This window comes from Propithecus coquereli, unplaced genomic scaffold (genome assembly GCF_000956105.1).
Source record: "Propithecus coquereli isolate 6110/MARCELLA unplaced genomic scaffold, Pcoq_1.0 Scaffold377, whole genome shotgun sequence".
Lineage (NCBI taxonomy): Eukaryota > Metazoa > Chordata > Mammalia > Primates > Indriidae > Propithecus > Propithecus coquereli.
Genome location: NW_012149474.1, coordinates 876970 through 893902, shown reverse-complemented (window position 1 = coordinate 893902; position 16933 = coordinate 876970). Strand labels below are relative to the sequence as shown.

Sequence of the window (16933 nt, the reverse complement as noted above, 5' to 3'; positions counted from 1 at the left end):
CGGACACACTCCAACTGGGCGGGGGCCACACAGGCCCTGCCCAATGCTGGAGCTCGTCCCTGTCCTGCCCTGGAGCCCCGGGGGTTGGGAGGCAGAGGGGGGCTCCGTGTCCTGCTCCAGGCTGTGCATCCCTCTCCGTGGTGCGTGGGGGCGTATGCATCTATATACCGAGTGCGCGTGTGTAGATAGGTAGGGGTGAACTCTGCATGCACTAGCTTCTTCGGATCTGTACACAAGTGGCTCCGTGCCCCCATCTGGCCACCTGGCATTATTTTTTCCGGGTCAGGAAGGCCACACCAAGAATCAGGGCCAAGGATGCCACAGCCACCCCCCCAGCCACCAGTAGGAGGTTCAAGTTCTCACAGGGCCAGGGGCCTCGGCCCCCAGCCCCCCCAGGGCCCCCGTTGGCAGCCTCGTCCTGCTCGGCCCCGTCGCCAGGGCCCTTGGGCTCTGCAGTGGCATCCGGACTGCTGGGGGCCGCCGTGGGAGCCGTGGGGGTCGGCTTCAGGTTGCTGTGGTTGTTGAGAAGGGCAGGGTCTGCCTTGGCGGGGGTCTTCTTGGCAGGTGCCGGGTTGGGGGCTGCCGTCTGCTCCTGTTTCTCTGCTGGGGGCTCCTTTTTTGCAGGCTTGGTCGAGGAGGCTTTCCCATCAGCAGCCGGGGGGGCCTTGGCCTCGGCGGTGGCCTGGGCCACCTTGGTGTCAGGCTTGGGGCTGCTGGCCGACTTCCCTCTGGACTCCATGGTGGGTGGTGCTGGCGGGCTGGGTGGGGGCCTGCGGGACAGGCCGGTGGCTGGACCACAGTGGCTCAGGACGACTCAGCCCTGGGCATTATATGCACCTAGAGGGAGACACAAGTGAGGCTGTGGAAAGGGGTGAGGTCCCCTCCTGTCCAGCCCCAACTACTGTGTCCCCACGGAGACCCTGCCCAGGTCTCTGGACTCCCAGGGGCCTCCTGTGGGCCTCAGACCCTTCTGTCCCAGCGTCTGGCCTCCATCAGGCAGCCACTGCCTGGGAAGCCCCTCCAGCCACGGAACGGGGGCCATGGGCTGTGGATGGGTGGGGGGGGAGGGGGCCACAGGAAACCAGCCAGAAGCCACCTTTCCTCATCTGCGAACCCGTCTTCCTCAGCATGTGCTCGTCCGGGGCAGGGAGGCCCTCATGGGCCCTGAGGACTGGAGGGGGAGTATTAGGTCACAGGGAGGTGACCAGAGCCACGGTGGGCAGAACTGACCATGCACCCTTCTCAGGAGCATTCCTGCTTCCCAGAGGTGACACAGACTCCTGGGGCTGTCACCTGGCCAGGGTCCAAGTGGAGGGAGGGCAGGGCAGGGCAGGGTGGGAAGCCAGGGTAGGGGCTCTCAGGAGGCTTGTGGGGGTGGGCAGGGGCCCAGGGCCACCAGGGCCACGAGGACCCAGATGTGATCTAATGGGTGTCTCCCAGGAGGCTGCAGAAGCCATCGAGGCCTGGGCCCCCCGGTGGGCCATCTGCCCCTCCCCAGCCTCTGGCACCCACTCCCCAGCACAGGCCTCTCCCGCGTCCGGCACAAGGGCAGGCAGTCCTTGCAGAGCCCGCGGCTGTGCTCGCCTCTGTGGGCCTAGACTGGGCACACACCGTGCCTGGCTAGGCCTGACTCGCAACCTCCCAGGTGGGGGTGGGGAGATGCTGAGGAAGGGACCCTGACCCTGCGTCTGTGGTGACCGAAGACCAGGACACCACCAGCTGCCTCGCCCGGGGCAGGATGAGAAATCCTCCCACCTCCCCCACCAGGGAGAGGAAGCCACTTTGGGAGGCTGCAGCCTGGGTCCCCCTCCCCTGGCCAGGTGCACTGACCACCCTGAAGGTCACCTGAAGGTCACAGTGAGAGGAGGGTGTCCTGGTGGGAGGCCCCACCGCTGCCCCCATTCCCAGGGAACCCAAGGCCTCTCACCCCTGCAGTTCTGGAGGGGTCTCAGCTGCTGGCCAAGTTTGCAAAGCGCCGGTGGTCTGCTCCCCTCCTCTATTTCTAGCTCACACTAGATCGACCTCCCCCTCCCCGCTCCCGGCGCCTTCTCCGTCTTCCCAGAGCCGCTGTGGCTGTGCTGGAGTGAGAGCCCGGGTCTGGGCATCCCGGTGACCTTCAGGGCTGGGCCCTCCGCTTCGCCGCCGCCCCCCGCCCCCGCCTGCCGGGCCCGCCGCCTTACGCCGCTGTCCTCTGGGCCTCCCGCCTCGGCGCTGCGCGCTCCCTCCGCCAGACGACAGCGGGCGGCGGCTGCGGACCGACGCGGAGCCCGGAGTTTCCCACAATGCACCGCCCTGGCTCAGGGAGCATCACGCCCCGCCCGGCCCCGCCTGCCTGAGCTCTGGGCCCGAGTCCGCCTCCGCTCCCCGCCCAGGGGAGCTGGGCGGGGCTGGGGCTGCACCTCTGACCTGCCCGCATCGGGAGGGGAGCCGCTGATGGGAAGATGGGCCTGTCCCCCATCCACAAACAGAGTCCCAGAGAGGAGGCATCTACTTAGAATATTTATTAATCCTCTTACATGACAAGACACAAAAAATTACAACTCTTAAAACTCTTCAAAAGAAAAAAATATAATTCTGTAAGCAGAGCAGCAGCTTCCAAGGTTCAGATGTGACGGGAGGGGCAGCTCCCAGGAACAACCGTGAACTGGGGGCCCAGGCCTGAGCCCCAGGTAGTGTCACTGGGAAGGGGCCTCCGTGGGCGCCCCGTTTCGGAGACACAGCACCAGCACGTCAAGATCAGCCACCAACACAATCACATGGCCAGGGCGGGGTGAGGAGAGCTGGGGGCGCTGGTAGGACGGAGCTTTGGACTGTGGTCAGGGGCCTCACGCAGAGGCTCAGAGACTAGGGTGGGGACTGGGGGAAGTTCCTGCCCCCCCCCAGCAGGGCAGGTGCCCCCAGACTCCATATTGGTCCCTATACCTGCCCTTCCCCCCGGCCCGCCCCAGACAAGGGGTGGGGGCCTCAGAAAAGTCTCAGAAGGTGCAGCAAGGGGGGCCAGACTGGAGAAATACGTTCCTGGACGGGGTCAGCAGAGAGCCTGGGGTGACCCAGCGCATGGGCACAGCACAGCGGCCACCACGTGGGGAGGGCAGAGCCCCCGCAGCCCCATCCCAGGGGGCGGGGCCAGCGGAGGGCTGGAGGGCACACCCCGCTCCCTGTGACACGCACGCACACGGACTCACACATCTGTGCGAGCCTCGGTCAACACGGGGGCAGGAGACCCCAGGTCTCCTGCGAGGCTGGCCGGGGCGGGGGGCGGTCGGGTCCTGCATGGGAAGAGTGGCTGTGAGGACGGACGGAAGGACTGGACAGCCACTTGGGCTCACAGAATCAATAAATAGGTTTGTGCGGGGTCCCCAGGACAGCCTCGGGGACAGGAGCTGGTGGACTTGGGGGTAGGGTGCAGCCTGCCCAGCCCAGGCCCTAGGGCCCCCAGCCCAGAGACCAGCTCTGTCTCTGGGGGTGCTCAGGCCCAGGCAGGAATGCGGCAGGGGCTGGCTCGAGGAATGTAAAGGTTTCTGCATTTTCTACATAAATAAGACATTGATCCCACTGGTGGAAGCAAGACCCCGGGGGGAAGTTGGGGGGGGCCTGTGTGCACACCACCCACATGGACCCTGTGGCCCCTCCGCTGCGAGGGCGGAGGGCTGGGGAGGTCTTGCCTCGCTAAGTCCTGGGCTGGCCGCCCTGCCCCGCCCCACGCTGGCCCTGCCCGGTTGGCTGGGGCGGAGCAGGCGCAGGCGCAGGCTCAGGCCCGGGGGCCCTGCAGCAGCCCCAGCAGGGACTCCGCGATGCCCAGGAAGTAGACCACCTGCGCGATGCCGAAGAGTGGGGCGATGACCAGGGCGCGGCAGTAGGCACCCTTCAGGAAGGCCAGGGGCCCCTCGTGCCGCAGGATCTTCCTGTGGAGGAGGGAGGGTCAGAACCGGGGCCCAGTCCCCCCACACTCCCGCTCCCCACAGGGGACCTCACCCACCTGGCGCAGTCCAGAAACCCCGAGTAGGTGTCCTCGTTGACGCCGCGCTGCAGCGACTGGAGCCGCGTCTTCACCACTGCGAGGCGTGCAGACCGGCGTGTGAGCCCCACGCGCCGCCCGACCCCTCGGCCCCGGCCCCACCCCGGGCTGCGCACTGACCGTCACAGGGGTTGACGGCCACAGCAGCTGCACTCCCGGCCACGCAGCCGGCCAGGAAGGACACGTAGAAGGGCGACTTCTCCTCGGACGCTGGGCGGCCCAGCTGGTTCAGGTTGGCGAAGAGCGGGAAGTAGACGATGGAGAAGGGCACGTCCCTGCGGGAAGGGAGGTGGCCGTGGTGACCCGGGGGTGCTGGGGCGGGCAGGCTGGCCTCCTCCCTCCCTCCCCCTCCCTCCCACCTGAGAAGCGTGGCCCCGAGGCCCTTGTAGAGGCCAGCAATGCCCCGGCTGCGCAGCAGGTCCCTGGTCAGCTGGGTGGCCGTGGGCCGGGGAGCAGCTGGAGCCTCCGCGGAGGCCTGGGCGCCCCCCTGGGCAGCCAGGATCTTCCTCTGGGCGGCTGTGGAGAAACGGGCGCTGTCTGTTCCTCCGAGCGGGGCAGGGGACGGGGTCGGCTCTCACCCCTGCCCCCTCTGGCCCGCACCCGCCCTCACCGATGCGGCCTGCGTCCTGCAGCTGGATCTTCAGCATCTCCATGGGGGTGGTCACGATCACCTGGCAGGTGCCAGCCCCGCAGCCAGCAAGCATCTCCTTAGGCAGGGTCAGCTTCTGCCTGCGGTGAGGCGGGGGCCACGGTGAGGGGTGGCGAGACACAGGAACTGCCTGCCACACGGGGGGCACCCGCGCAGCTGGGCACAGGGTGGGATGGGAAGGTGGAGGCAGATGCAGCCCTGTGGGGTGCAGCAGCCCCCCAGCTCAGGCCCACCAGCAACAGGTAGCTACCGGCCCGACAGACAGATGTCCCCATGGGCAGGGGCCTGGGAAGGGAGATGAGGCCATCTTCCCACTAAGAAAGATGGGGAATTGTGGGGTCTTAAGTGCCCCACTCTCGAGTGATGGGGGAGCTGGCAGGTGCCCCCCAAATCCTGGCCTCCGAGGACTGCTGGGGCCAGAGCCCCAACTCGGAACCTGCCCTGCTCCTCCCCAGGAGGATGGGGCAGGAAGCCCATGCCAGGGGCCTGAAGGTGGGCAGAGCCCCCAGGAGCCCCAAGGCAGGGTCCAGCTGGCCAGGCTGACCTCTGTCCTTTGTCTGGAGCCAAAGGACCCCCCAGGTGTTTGCCACAGGCCCCCCCTCATGACCTGGGTCCCAGCCGCCAGGCAGGTCCAGCCCCTCACCCATCCTTAGAGAGCTGATGGCGGAAGAAGTCGTTGGCTGCCAGCTTGATGGCCTTCTCAGGGGTGACAAGGGTCAGGTTCACGGCGGCTCCTGTGGGGCACACGGGGGTCAGGTGGGGCCTGGGGGAACACAGGCAGGTCAGGCGGGGGTGCATGCACTCTGCGGCCTGGGCCGGGGAGGCTCCCGGCCAGCTGGCAAAGCCCTCCCCAATCACTTACTCCCTGGCCGCCGCCTCCTGCCCTCTCACCCACATTTGGGCCCCCGGCTTGTGCCAGGAGGGGCGGGGACCAGGCGAGATAGGGGACATGCCTCCGCCTCCTCCAGCCGCCCACCCCCCACAGTCCTCCCACTCTGCCTCCATCTGTCCCTGCTTCCAGGGACACAGGCCTCACACTGCTGCTGCTGCCACCAGGCAGTGGGGTCAGAGCCCGGAGCCCGTGGTGGCCTCCCTGGGGGACGGAAGGCACTTGCACTGGTGGGGGCTGGGAGAGGGGACACAGGAGTGTGTGGCCCTGTGTGGGTCAGACTAGGGGAGGCGGCGGAGAGCCCCCATCTCGGTTCCGAGGGCTCAGGGCTTCTGGCCAGATCCAGGCTGCGGATTGTTTCCTAAGCTGCTTTGCAGGGACGCCCCCCCACGCCCTGCCATCTCTAGCACAGATGGGCCCGTCTGTCCCAGAAGGCAGGGAAGGAGATGTGGTAGGACATCCTCTGCAATGTCCTGCCACACCAAGCACTGGCATCACACGGGGAGTGGGGGGGTGCCCGGGGAGGGCTGAGCACTGCCACCCACCGAGAGCCAACCCCGCCCCAGCACAGGTTCTGCCAGCCCCCACAGACCTCCACAGACTGGCCGCCCTGCCGCTGCACCCCCCACTGGCCGCCCCACCGAGGCTTCGGGAAGGTGCGACCCAGGCCTGCTGCGCCCTGAGCTCACCCCGGTACATGCCGAAGTAGCCCTCGGAGCGGATGGTCTTGATGAGACAGTCGGACCTGCAGCCAAGGGGATGGGGTGAGCTGGGGGCCGGCGTGGACGGTCCCACTCCTGAGTGCAGGTGGAGGTCAGCTCCTTCCTGGCCCAGGGGTTGGGGTCTCTGGGCTGCCCAGGGCTGACAGAAGAGGCCAAGCCCTGAGCCCAGTGAGGACCCCAGCTGTGACCAGGATGGGACCGCCCCCAGGCCTGCCCTGCCTTCACCTTCTTCTGTCACGTGGTGGGGGGCACAGGAGCACAGCTGAGAGGTGTAAACCTCACCCTGCCCCCGCGCCACCTGGTGCCAAGTCCACAGGCTGCACCCCTGCCCGCCGGGCACACTCACATGCTGGTGTACATGCGCTGGCCGTTCTGCTGGTTCTGCAGCCTCGTCTTAGCCAGGTCGATGGGGAACACGCAGGTGACCCCGATCAACCCAGCGATGCCACCATTGATGAGCTTGGCTGGCAGGCTGTGTAGGCAGGCGGGGGAGTGGTCAAGATCTGCTTCCTGGACCGTAGGTCAGGGGTGGGGAGTGGGGCACGTGGCCAAGACTGAAGTCTGACCTGATCTGCTTATCAGCCATTTAACTTGATCGGGTCGCGCCGGGTAGGAGCCAGACAGAGGTGGACTTGGTGCTGGGGGAGGAGGCCACGCGGAGGGAGGCTGGGACTGAGCGGGGAGGGCGGTCCTCCACCTTTGGAGGAATTTCAAGGCTCAGCCCCCACTCTGTCCTGGAAGGAAGCGGGGACAGCGCATCAGTGGAGGGCGGGACAAACCAGAGGAATAAGCCTCCCACCCTGGCTGGGCTGGAGCCATCGCCAAGTTCTGGGGGTGCACAGGGGAGGCGCCTGCCACCCAGCCCTGTCCCTGGGACCACCCTCAAGCGCCCCCGCCGGCTCCTCCCAGCTCACACTTGCTCATGCTCACACGCACCCAGAGAGCTCAGGCTTTTAAAGGGCCAGGCGCCGCTGGGGGACAGCGGCAGGGGCCCGCTTGCCTGCTGGAGCACTTCGACCCGGACTGGGCTGACCATGCCCCTTCCTTGGGCAGAGGCCGGACACCTGCCCTCTCTGGATGGGAGTGGGGGTCTCCTCACTGGCTCCTCCCTGGCTCCTCCCTGGTGCTCCAAGTCCCCCTGTCCTGGGCTCAGCTCTCGGCTGCCCAGATGGACTCAGCCACTCCAGGTCCAGCCCCACTCTGGGCCCGCAGAGCCCCCTCCCCACAGAGAAGCGCCAAAGCACCCACAGCAGCGCTCTGCCCACCTTCACCCTCTCCATCTCCCCGGAGCCTCACTCACAGAGGCGCAGAGACCCAGCGGGAGCCTCAGGCGTGCGTGGCGGAGGGGACAGCTGGGGAGGACGGCTGACCTTCTGAGGCCCCTGTGGTCGACGCCCCCATCCACTTCAGGCTGAGGGGAGAAGGGGCCTCTCCCGCCAGGGGCAACGCTGAGCAGCCAGAGCCAGCCCCCGGGGCCTCCCATGGGCGCAGCCATACAAACCGAGCTGGGGGGCGCCTCCCAGAGTCCTGGCGCGCGCGTCCCCCGGGCCCCCTCGGAGGCCAGCCGTCACAGGCTCGCACCGCAGCGCTGCTGCCCAGGGTCACAGGGCTGGCTCACGCCTGCCGTCTCCCAGAGGACCCGTGACCTTCACCTTGACCTGCAGGTCCCCACCCTCCCACAGCCCGCTCTGCTCCCCTCACTGGTTCTGCTCACCCCGAGGTTCTCAGGACTGGGCTCCTCCGGGACTCCAGCAAGCCGGTTCACCGAGCAGGGGAAGCTGCCTCGGAGGCGGGCAGGCGCCGGGATTGGCTGCGGGGCGGGGCCAGGCGGGGCAGGGCGGGCCTGAGGGGCGGCAACTTTCTCTTTCTCTTTGGGCAAGCTGGGGCTTCCTGCAGCTCTGCGAGAAGGGGTGAGACAACTTCAGGGGGGCAGGGGTACACGGCCCAGCCTCGGAGCCCCAGGGAGGGGGCTGGGTCTGACCCCAGCCACCTGGTGGATTCCTGTCTGCAGCCTCTGGGTCGAGTCCAGCAGCCTGATGTCTAGGGCACTGGTACCCTGCGGAGGGGACTCTTTCTGCACCCAGGCACCGGGGGTACCTGCGTGGGGAATCTGGTGCTGTCGGGTAGAGATGGGTTGATACCCAGGTCTGCGGGACCTGTGTGTACGTTACGGGCAGGTACTTGTCAAAGGAACCTCAAGCTGGGACACGGAAAGGCACGTATGTCACTGGAAAGGGCTGGGTCCTGCAGGCTGCTGGTTGCCACCCACAGGCCCTACTCACCTGGCAGGTCTGGAGGGCCCAGAAACTGCCAGAGCCCTATGCCCCACAGCCCGCCTCTCTGTGCCCCAGGGGTGAAGGACTGACCTCTGAACTTCAACCTCATCTATCCCTCACCACCCCACTCTCCAGGTGTAGCCTGGCCACAGCCAGCTCTCTCTGCTGCCCTGGGCTCTACCCCTGCCCTCCGGGAACTGAGTCCTGCCTCCCTGGGCAACCCCCTTCCTCCCTGTTCAGGGTGAGGGACACCTGGGTGATGGGGGGCAGCCCTGGCCTAGCAGTCACACAGACCATCCAGGGTGGGGAGGGGTCTCCGGTCTCGGGAAGAGATGCAGGCCCAGAGACACCACGGCCTGCAGAGTCGGCCGTGTGCCCCCAACGCACCCGGCACAGGCCAGGGCAGCAGAGAGGACGCTGCCGGGCAGGGAACAGATGGTGAGGCTCCACCTGGGGAACAACGGGCAGGGCCCTCTGGACCCTGGACCCCCTTCCTCTGTCCTCACTTGGCAGCACCCACCCCTTGCTTATGAGACAGCTGGCCAGGGCCCTCCCCTGTACTGATGTCGTAGAAACCAGCGGTCTCAGCCTGGCGCTCAGGCCCCAGGGCCGTCAGCCCTCAGGGAAACTGAGGCCACAGGCAAGCTGGGGAGAGCACAGGAGAGCCCATAGAGACCACCCCACTGGGCCATACTGCTGCTCCCTGACCTGCAGGGCTAAAATTCCCGCAAATGAAGCTGCCCAGCTCCCCCTACCTGCAAGAAGGGCGATGGGGGTGAGGCTCAGAGTGTGGGACTGGCTACCCGCGCCCCACCCAATCCCCCCAGTCCCTTCCTCTTGGAGAGGTGCTTTCAGTCCTCGGCGTGGAGGGTCTCGGGGTCTCCAACTGCGCAGTGCCGCGCTCCGGACAAAGGGGAAGCGGGTTGGGAGCCGCTCCCTCCGCTCCGAGGCCGGCTCGGGCCCCTGCGCTGCTATTAGGGCTCAGCCAGCCTCGCTATCCCCGCCTGGAGACCACGACTCCGGTCACGCACACGTGTCCACACATGTCCGGTGAGGTCCCACGTGTGCGCCCCCCAAGGCCTCTCCTCCTTGGGCTCCGGCCCCGGCCCCCACCCCCGGGACACGTGTGCCTGGGGAGCGCGCCCGGCACCGCCGGGGCCGAGCACGGCCTCCCACACCCGGGCGGCGGGTCGGAGCATCTGCCGGTCTAGGCCCCGCGGAAGCCACCCTCTCCGGGCAGCTGTCACCTACCCCGGCCGCCGTGGCACCCCTCGGCCCCGCAGCCCAGCCGCGCGGGTGGGCGCAGCGGAAGGGAGTCGCCAGGCGGGCACTCACCGCGCTGTGCCGCCGCTGCGCTCGCCTCCCCGCCGTGCCGCGCGCCCCGCCAGCACCTAGGCGGGGAGACGCGTCGCTCGGCGCCGCGCGCGCTCCGCCCCCGGCCCAGGCCGGGCTTCGGCTCCCCCTCCCGGCCGCCGCGGCTACTGCGCCGGCCAGGCCACAGCCCCAAGCCCACCCGCACCGGGCACCGGGCGCACGGGGCGACGGGGACGCAGGGCCGGTAGGGCGGCAAGTGGGGGGCTCGGCGCGCGAAGGGCCGGGCCTGCGTCCCCAGGGTTCTTCTTTGGTCTCCGGACCTCAGGCCCCTGTAGGGACCGGGGCCGTGGGGGGCGGGCAGGTGGCAGGGAGCAGGTGGATGTGGGTGTCCTGGGGGAGCAGCGGGTCTCCAGGGCAGACAGTAGGTGCTCAGTGAAAACGGCTCGCCGGTGCAAGGCGGATGCACGCTCCTGCCACACAGGTGACTTTGTATCCACCAGCGCTGCTACTTTGTAGCACCAGCTCCTCCTAGTCCAGGGAAAGATCAGGACCAACAGGAGGCCCAGGCATGGTGGGAAGAGCGGCAGGAGCAAGGGCTGCAGGCAGTCTGCGTGCACAGGCCCTCCCAGCAGGGCTGGGCCTCACTCCAGCCTCTCCATCCACAAATAAACAAGCTCTGAGACCACAGAGGAAACACTACAGGTTTGTTGCCCACGGGAGACACTTCGAGAGGCTTGAAAGTGGGGGGTCCTGGCCATCGGCCGGGGCACGTCAGGGGCCAGCCCAAAGTCGGTGGGGCCTAGGCCTGGGCAGGCTCTTGGGACTGTGAGGCTGACGGGCCGGGGGGTACAGCAGGGTCCTCGGGAGCCAGGCCTGTGCGCCGGATGCCGTCCTGGTACTTGCGGCGGCCGAGCTCCAAGACCGCCTGAACCTCTTCAGCCACGTCCTGCCGGTCACTCTGCTCCAGGGCCTGCACCAGGAGCCCCACGGCCCCTGGCTGCCCAGCCTGGCGCTCAGCCCAGGAGAAGAGCATATGGCGTATCTGCCCGTCCAGGTCGTCCCTGGGAGAGGAACCGCGGATGGAGCGGTCCTGCCCACCTGCCCAGGACCACTCACCACACTCAGGGTCCCACTGCCCCTAGCCCTTGGGCCTGCTGCTGCCAGACCCTCCCTTTCCAGCCTGGTGTTTGCCATGCCCTCACCTCCCCTGGAAGAAAACTTCTGCCAGCATCTAGTGGGGCCCTCTGGCTAGCCAGGCCCAGCCCTCAGGCTGGCACCAGGCGCAGCGGGAGGCTCACCGGAACTCATGCCGGATGCGCTGCAGCTCACGGTAGGGCATGCCCAGGTGTAGGGCCACGGCCGGCCAGTCAGGACCCAGGCGCCCAGCCACGCTCAGCAGGTTGCTCTGGGTCAGGAAGCCGGTCTCAGCATCGCCCAGGTTCAGAGGTGCCAGGGAGAGGTTGGCTCCCCGCCCTTGCCCCTCAGAGCCCCGTAGCCTCTGTTGGGAGGAGGAAGTGTAGTGAGCCCCAGACCCTGCCCAAGTCACCCCTGGGCCTCTGTCCCACCCACACCCCTTCACGCTGCCCCCAGCCCCACCGGCAACTTGATGGGCAGAGTGGCCATCCACAGGGCATCAGTGCCCTTCCTCCGCCGGGCAGCCTCCGCCTCCTCGGGCACCTGCTCAGGCACCGTGCCCCGGTAGAAGGACACCTGAGGGGAATCAGGTGGGGTTCAGAGCTCTGGCCCCTGCCCAGGCAACCTGGGGACCCTGCCCCACTGACCCACCTGGCCCCGCACAGCCTGAGCCTCCCGGTCCAGAGTGGTGGTCACATAAACCTCCTTCACATTCTTTAGGTGTGAGTAGAAGACAAAGCAGACTCTGCCGTCCACGCAGTCGGGGCGATCTGGGGGCAGGGGGGGGCTCAGCAGGGGGGTGGGGCAGGCTACGAGCTCCCGCTCCAGGGCTAAGGGGGCCTACCAGCGTCCACGTCGATGCCCCGCTCGAAGGCCGCAAAGAACTTCTCACCCTCAAACATCTCCACGGTGTCAGAGGGCTCCGGGCCTTGGTACCTCTCCAGCAGCCGCCGAAGGGTGCCATCCACCTACGACGCACCCACGCGGCTCAGAGCCAAAGCTCCGAACCCCACCCCTGCCCGCTGGTCACCACCCTGCCGCCCTCTCGCCCCCCCACCTTGTTTCGGGGCAGGCACTGCAGCAGGACTTGCTCAGGGTCCCGCCGCCGCTGCAGGGCGATGAGGTTCACGCGGTGCAGTCGCAGCCGCTCCCAGGCCTTCCGCGCCAGGCCCCCCACGCAGGTCTTGGTGGTGTACCACAGCCAGTACCTGGGAGGGCTGGGGGTGAGGGGACTGTACAGACGGGGGTGGGGCGGGGACTGAGGAAGCTGCGTGGACACTGACCAGGAGAAGTGGGTGACCTGGAAGCGAGCGTACAGGTGGGTGAGCTCCAGCACCACTTGAGCTGTGATGTCATCCCAGGTGGCTGCAGGAGGGGCCCAGTACAACAGGTGCAGGCAGGAGCGGTCCAGACTGAGGCCTGGGGACAGGAGGGGGCAGTAGGCTAAGGCCCCCCAGCCGAGGCTGCCCCCGCCAAGCACTGCCCCTCTGCACTATGGCCATAGCTCAGGGTACAGCACGTGGCCACTGCTCACCTGTGATGCCAGAGGGCAGAGGCAGCTGCACAGTGACTGGGCGGAGGAAGCCAGGGGGGCCGCTCTGTGAGAGGCACAGCAGGGGGCTCACCGCGGCCTCTGGCTCCCCCAGGAGAGCGCGCAGCTCCCGGCCGGCCATGTGCACCACCTGGGGCAGACAGGCCATCTGAGCATCCACGTGTGGGCTGAGGCTCCACCTGCCATCCTCGGTGCTGCCCTGGCCGTACCTGCATGGAGACTCGACGAGGCTCCTCAGTGGCCCCAGGGGGGAAGGTGACCTTGACCCCAGGATGCCCGGAGGAACACAGCAGTGTCCCCTCTGGTGTCACCAGACAGGCATTGGACACAGGGCGAGAAACCACAAGGAACCAGGAGAAGTGGGGCACTTGGCAGTGAGCCCAGAGCCGCTGGAACGGGTGCTGGGGGTCAGAGGGGAGAGGGGTCAGGGCAGAGCTGCCGGACGGAGGGAGCAGGACCCAGCTAGAGACAGAGGTGGGGTGGGCAGAGGTGGGGCAGGGGAGGGGAGAGCGGTGGACGGGGCAGGCCCCCTGCAGGCCTGGGTGGCCCTCACCGTGGGTTCCTCTTCCTCCAGGTGGGTCTCCAGGTCACCCCAGCTGTTGTCAGTGCGGGTCCTGACCACCACCTCACGAAAACGCCGGGCCCGCGGGGGCACAAACAACAGCCACAGGCCCACGTCCTGCCAAGCAAGGGTGGTGTGAGGCTGGGGCCAGACCTGGGGCCTCCACCCCTGCCCCCCGCCCCACGCTGGCCATGCCTGCTGGAAGGCCACACCGTGGGGCTGCAGCTCCAGGACACCGCTGAGCAGGGCGTCATGAGGACCCAGGGGGACGAGGCCTGGCTCTGGCAGCAACAGCCGGTAACGGATGGTGATGGGGGTAGCGGTGGCCCCTGCCGGGAACTGCAGGCGGGCGCCACAGGCCAGGGTCACAGAGCAGCCTCGGGGGGTCACAGGGAAGCTGAGGGAGGAAAGGGGGGCGTCGGGTCAGACTCAGAGGTGCCTGTGTGGCAGAGCCTGGTGCCCCGGGGGCTCCAAAAGACCCCTGAGGCACGGGCTAGGGGACTGGTAAACAGACACCCCTACTCTCCTTTATCTCCCCCGTACCTGTCCAAATCTGAGGTCAGGAACAGCCTGGGCATTTCCAGAACTGGGGGTGTCCCTGTGGAAGGGACAGACCTGTCGTCGGGACGGTGGGCTGCCCACATCCTATCATGGGCTGCCCCTCCCTAGCACCAAGCCTACCTGTGGGACTCGGAGGGTCTGACAAGGCCTCGCCCAGGGGGTTCCCCTGCAGCCGCACAAAGGGGGCGTCTAGTAGCTCAGGGGGCACGTCCCGGAGCTGGTTGTCCCTCAGGTCAAGCCGGGAGAGCAGCGGGAGGTGGGCCAGGCCGGCGGGCACCGAGGCCAGGAGGTTGCTGTGCAGGACAAGGAGCCGCAAGGACCGCAGCCCCGCTGGAGGCAGGAGCTGGATTAGGGTCGGCAGAGGACCACCAGGACACTCGTGCTGCAGCCTCCCAGAGAAGCTGTCTCAGACTCGACTCTGCGCCGGCTCCGAGAGCTCCGACAAAGCCGCACAGGGAGCCTTGAAGGCCAGGGAGGTGCAGGGGCAACCAAGGAGGCAGCCGTGGGCCAAGCCTGTGGTGCAGGGGCCCAAGTGAGGGTAGAGCCCGGCCAGCGGCTGAGGGGTGCTGCCCATCAGGCAGCACAGGGGGCTGCAGCTGCTACTCACCAAGAGAGGCTGGGAGGCTCTGCAGCCGGTTGGAGGCCAGATTGAGCTCACTGAGGCTGCTCAGGCCTCCAATCTCCGGGGGTAGAGTGTCTAGAAGGTTCTTAGAGAGATCGAGGCGCTGTAGGGTGGACAGGGCCCCCAGAGCTGTGGGCAGCGTTTGCAGGCAGTTGTGTGTCACGGTGAGGAAGGTGAGGGCAGGGAGGGCCCCCAGAGCCTCCGGCAGCTCGGAGAGGCGGTTGTGAGAAAGCAGGAGAGCGTCCAGGCCACGCATCTGCAGGACACACCCCGGCAGCTTCTCCAGGCTGTTGAAGCTCAGGTCCAGGTGGGCCAGGCGGGCCAGGCCGCTCAGGCCAGCGGGCAGGGTGGTCAGGGCGCCCCGGAGGCAGGCTCCCAGCGTGTCCCGGCACTGCCCTCCTGGGAAGAGGGGGAGGCGGATGTGGCCCCCAGAACCAGGGTCCCAGATCCCAGCTTGGCCCTGCCAGCCAGGGAAAGAGCTACTCGAGAGGCACAGACATCCCATTCCCCCCAGCCAGACAAGGACAGACAGACACTAGGGAATGGAGGGAGGCAGGGACGGAGACCACTGGTCCATCTCAGCTGACAGCCGTCACTCATGACCTACCCCAGGAGCAACATCCACACCGGGGTCCGCTGAGAGACCCCACAGGGCAGCGTCAGGGTCTGGGAGCTGGGACCCAGCCAACCTCACCTTGGGTGAGGAAGGTGAAGGGGCTGAGGACAGGGATCAGGAGTAGGACAGGAGTTCGCACCTGGGGAGCAGGGAGGTGAAGCCTCGAGCTGGGGCTGGGACTAGGGTTTGCCTTTGGGGATCAAGCAGTGGCAGGGCACAGTAGAGATGGGAGGGGGTCAGGAATGGGTGCGGCTCACCTTTGAGGACCAGGGAGCGGAGGCGGGGCAGGCACCAAGGCAGCCGGGCCAGGGTGGCCTCCAGCAGCTGAGGGTCCTCGTGGGTGCTCAGCCGCAAGAACTCCACCTGGAGCAGCTGAGGGAGCTGCTGGGCACACAGGTGCAGCAGCCGGTGGCAGCCCCCAGGGTGCAGGTCGAAGCTCAGCCGGTTGCCCCCGACCAGGAGAGGAGGCGCCCCGGGCCCGGCCTCCACCGCCTGCACAGCATCTCTGGCTGCGTCTTCTGCAGCAGCTGCCTCGGGCTCCAGCCCCTCCACCACTGCAGCCATCACCCACCAACTGTCCTCGGGGGCCAGACATGTCCTGGCACGCAGGCAGGCCTGATCAGGCAGGGCCCAGGGAGGCTGCAGAGGAAGGGGGAACAGTGGGCAGGAGTGGGGGCTGGTTCCCTCCTCCTATCAGGGGAACAGGGACTCTGGCTGCAGCAGGGGGGCCCTTGAGCCAGGCCATCTGGTCCACAGAGCGGAGGAGACCCTGGGGTCACTCCGCAGCCCTGGAGTCTGGATCATTGCTGGAAAGGGGGTTGGGGAATGGGATCCCCCCTGGCTGGGAGGGGCACCAGGCAGGGGGACCCTGTACACAGCAGAGCCTGGGGAACCCTGCTCCCGGCAGGGGCCAGGAGTGAGGCTTCAAGTTCTGGAAATCGGGGCAAGTGACTCCCAGACCTGTCAGGCCATCAGGCTGCTGCCCTGCTCTGGGGATGAGTTGACCTTCGACCTGCACAGCCATCAGCTCCTAGGCCCCGGGGTTGACTCTGCCCCGGCATGTCAGAGAAGCCAGTGTAAGACGAGGGACCTGAGGCGTGAGCCACGGGGCGGCTTCGGGGTTTTGGGGACGGGACCCCAATTCGTGACCCCTGGAGGAGGGCTCTTCTTCCCTTTCCAGTTCACACCTCCGTCCACTAGGGAGGGCTCAGACGGCGTGGGGGCGGGCCCCAGCCCCGAGCGCTCGCCCTCGTCCCTCCCCGCCGTCCGCGGCGGAGGCAGGCTGGGGATGCCCGGGCGCCAGGCACGGGGCAGCCCCGCCCTCTCCAGCGAACGTCCCTGCCGTCCCCTCCGCGCCCGCGGCCGGCGCGTACCTGCCTCCAGGTGGAGCCCAGGCCCCGGCGCCGGTCCGCGCGCTCCGCGCCAATGTTCCCGCCGGCGCGGTTCCGGGCGGGCGGCCCCAGGCCCCGCCCCGGGCCCCGCCCCCAGATCCCGGGCCACGCCCCGTCCGTCTGTCGCGCCGCCCGCCCGGCTGCACTCCGCTTGCCGTCAGCCGGCGTAACTGTGCCGTCCAGCACGCGCGCCGGGAAGGCCGGCGGCGCGCCCCGAGTCCCGCCCTTTCGGAGGATCCCGCCCGGCGGCTCCCAGGCCGTGCAGTCCCTGCCCAGGTTCGATCCCAGGCCGTGGGGGCGGACTTTGCTGGCTGGCCCAGCCCCCGCCCCCCGGAAGCCAGAACTCTAAGAGTGCCCTTCCCCAGTCAGCGCCAACGGTCTCCTTCCCTGGGAAGCCGCCCGGGACCTCCCGGAGCCTCGCAGAGCTACCCAACCTGCCCACGGCTCCAACGACCCTCCTTTATTGGCCATCGTCCTGGGCCAGGCGCCCAGGCACTGAGCTTCCTGGCGCGGCCTCCTTGAATCATCCTCTGAATTTCCCAAAGGAGGCTCTGGGAGATAAGATTTTGCCCAAGACCCTGTAGCTGGTGAGTGTCAAAGCCAAGAAACTCACCCGATCTGTGTGCT

At 67.7% G+C, this 16933-nt stretch overlaps 4 protein-coding genes across 5 annotated transcripts; 1 reads left to right on the top strand and 3 right to left on the bottom strand.

The window, feature by feature from the left end:
- Nucleotides 1-268: 268 nt before the first annotated feature.
- Nucleotides 269-739, bottom strand: CEND1 (cell cycle exit and neuronal differentiation 1). The gene has a single exon (XM_012651976.1). The coding sequence runs from the start codon at nucleotides 737-739 to the stop codon at nucleotides 269-271; it is 471 nt and encodes a 156-aa protein (XP_012507430.1).
- Nucleotides 740-2486: 1747 nt separating this feature from the next.
- On the bottom strand, nucleotides 2487-8104 carry SLC25A22 (solute carrier family 25 (mitochondrial carrier: glutamate), member 22). 2 transcript variants are annotated; one of them, XM_012651973.1, is made up of 10 exons: nucleotides 7993-8104; nucleotides 6845-7012; nucleotides 6625-6750; nucleotides 6246-6301; nucleotides 5311-5401; nucleotides 4629-4747; nucleotides 4378-4534; nucleotides 4139-4293; nucleotides 3980-4055; nucleotides 2487-3905 (listed from the first exon to the last, which is right to left on the bottom strand). In XM_012651973.1, the coding sequence occupies exons 2-10, from the start codon at nucleotides 6862-6864 to the stop codon at nucleotides 3752-3754; spliced, it is 954 nt and encodes a 317-aa protein (XP_012507427.1). In that variant the 5' UTR covers nucleotides 6865-7012; nucleotides 7993-8104; the 3' UTR covers nucleotides 2487-3751. The 2 variants fall into 2 exon arrangements, with proteins under 2 accessions (XP_012507427.1, XP_012507428.1); XM_012651974.1 differs by lacking the exon at nucleotides 7993-8104 and adding an exon at nucleotides 7579-7641.
- Nucleotides 8105-9285: 1181 nt separating this feature from the next.
- On the top strand, nucleotides 9286-9949 carry PANO1 (proapoptotic nucleolar protein 1). The gene is given in 8 exon segments (XM_012651934.1): nucleotides 9286-9329; nucleotides 9449-9552; nucleotides 9555-9583; nucleotides 9586-9629; nucleotides 9631-9660; nucleotides 9662-9766; nucleotides 9768-9845; nucleotides 9847-9949. Coding segments are annotated over 8 exon segments (537 nt in total).
- A 646-nt stretch (nucleotides 9950-10595) lies between these two features.
- On the bottom strand, nucleotides 10596-16343 carry PIDD1 (p53-induced death domain protein 1). The gene is made up of 16 exons (XM_012651972.1): nucleotides 16289-16343; nucleotides 15173-15554; nucleotides 14285-14698; nucleotides 13798-14007; nucleotides 13660-13714; nucleotides 13312-13513; nucleotides 13108-13233; nucleotides 12764-12955; nucleotides 12537-12684; nucleotides 12286-12421; nucleotides 12060-12210; nucleotides 11847-11970; nucleotides 11654-11772; nucleotides 11465-11578; nucleotides 11167-11366; nucleotides 10596-10929 (listed from the first exon to the last, which is right to left on the bottom strand). Exons 2-16 carry the CDS (start codon nucleotides 15477-15479, stop codon nucleotides 10668-10670), a joined length of 2760 nt encoding a protein of 919 aa, XP_012507426.1. The 5' UTR covers nucleotides 15480-15554; nucleotides 16289-16343; the 3' UTR covers nucleotides 10596-10667.
- Between the last annotated feature and the right edge of the window lie 590 nt (nucleotides 16344-16933).

Excerpts from the sequence above, each read along its gene's own strand:
- SLC25A22 (XM_012651973.1), bottom strand. The coding sequence starts at position 6,864 with ATGGCTGATAAGCAGATCAG. Across the intron at positions 6,751-6,844 it reads ATGGCTGATAAGCAGATCAG|CCTGCCAGCCAAGCTCATCA; the intron begins GTCAGACTTCAG and ends CTGCCTACACAG. Across the intron at positions 5,402-6,245 it reads CTACTTCGGCATGTACCGGG|GAGCCGCCGTGAACCTGACC; the intron begins GTGAGCTCAGGG and ends TGTGCCCCACAG.
- CEND1 (XM_012651976.1), bottom strand. The coding sequence starts at position 739 with ATGGAGTCCAGAGGGAAGTCGGCCAGCAGCCCCAAGCCTGACACCAAG.
- PIDD1 (XM_012651972.1), bottom strand. The coding sequence starts at position 15,479 with ATGGCTGCAGTGGTGGAGGGGCTGGAGCCCGAGGCAGCTGCTGCAGAA. Across the intron at positions 14,008-14,284 it reads GAGCCTCCCAGCCTCTCTTG|CGGGGCTGCGGTCCTTGCGG; the intron begins GTGAGTAGCAGC and ends TCCTGCCTCCAG. Across the intron at positions 11,579-11,653 it reads CTCAGGCTGTGCGGGGCCAG|GTGTCCTTCTACCGGGGCAC; the intron begins GTGGGTCAGTGG and ends GATTCCCCTCAG.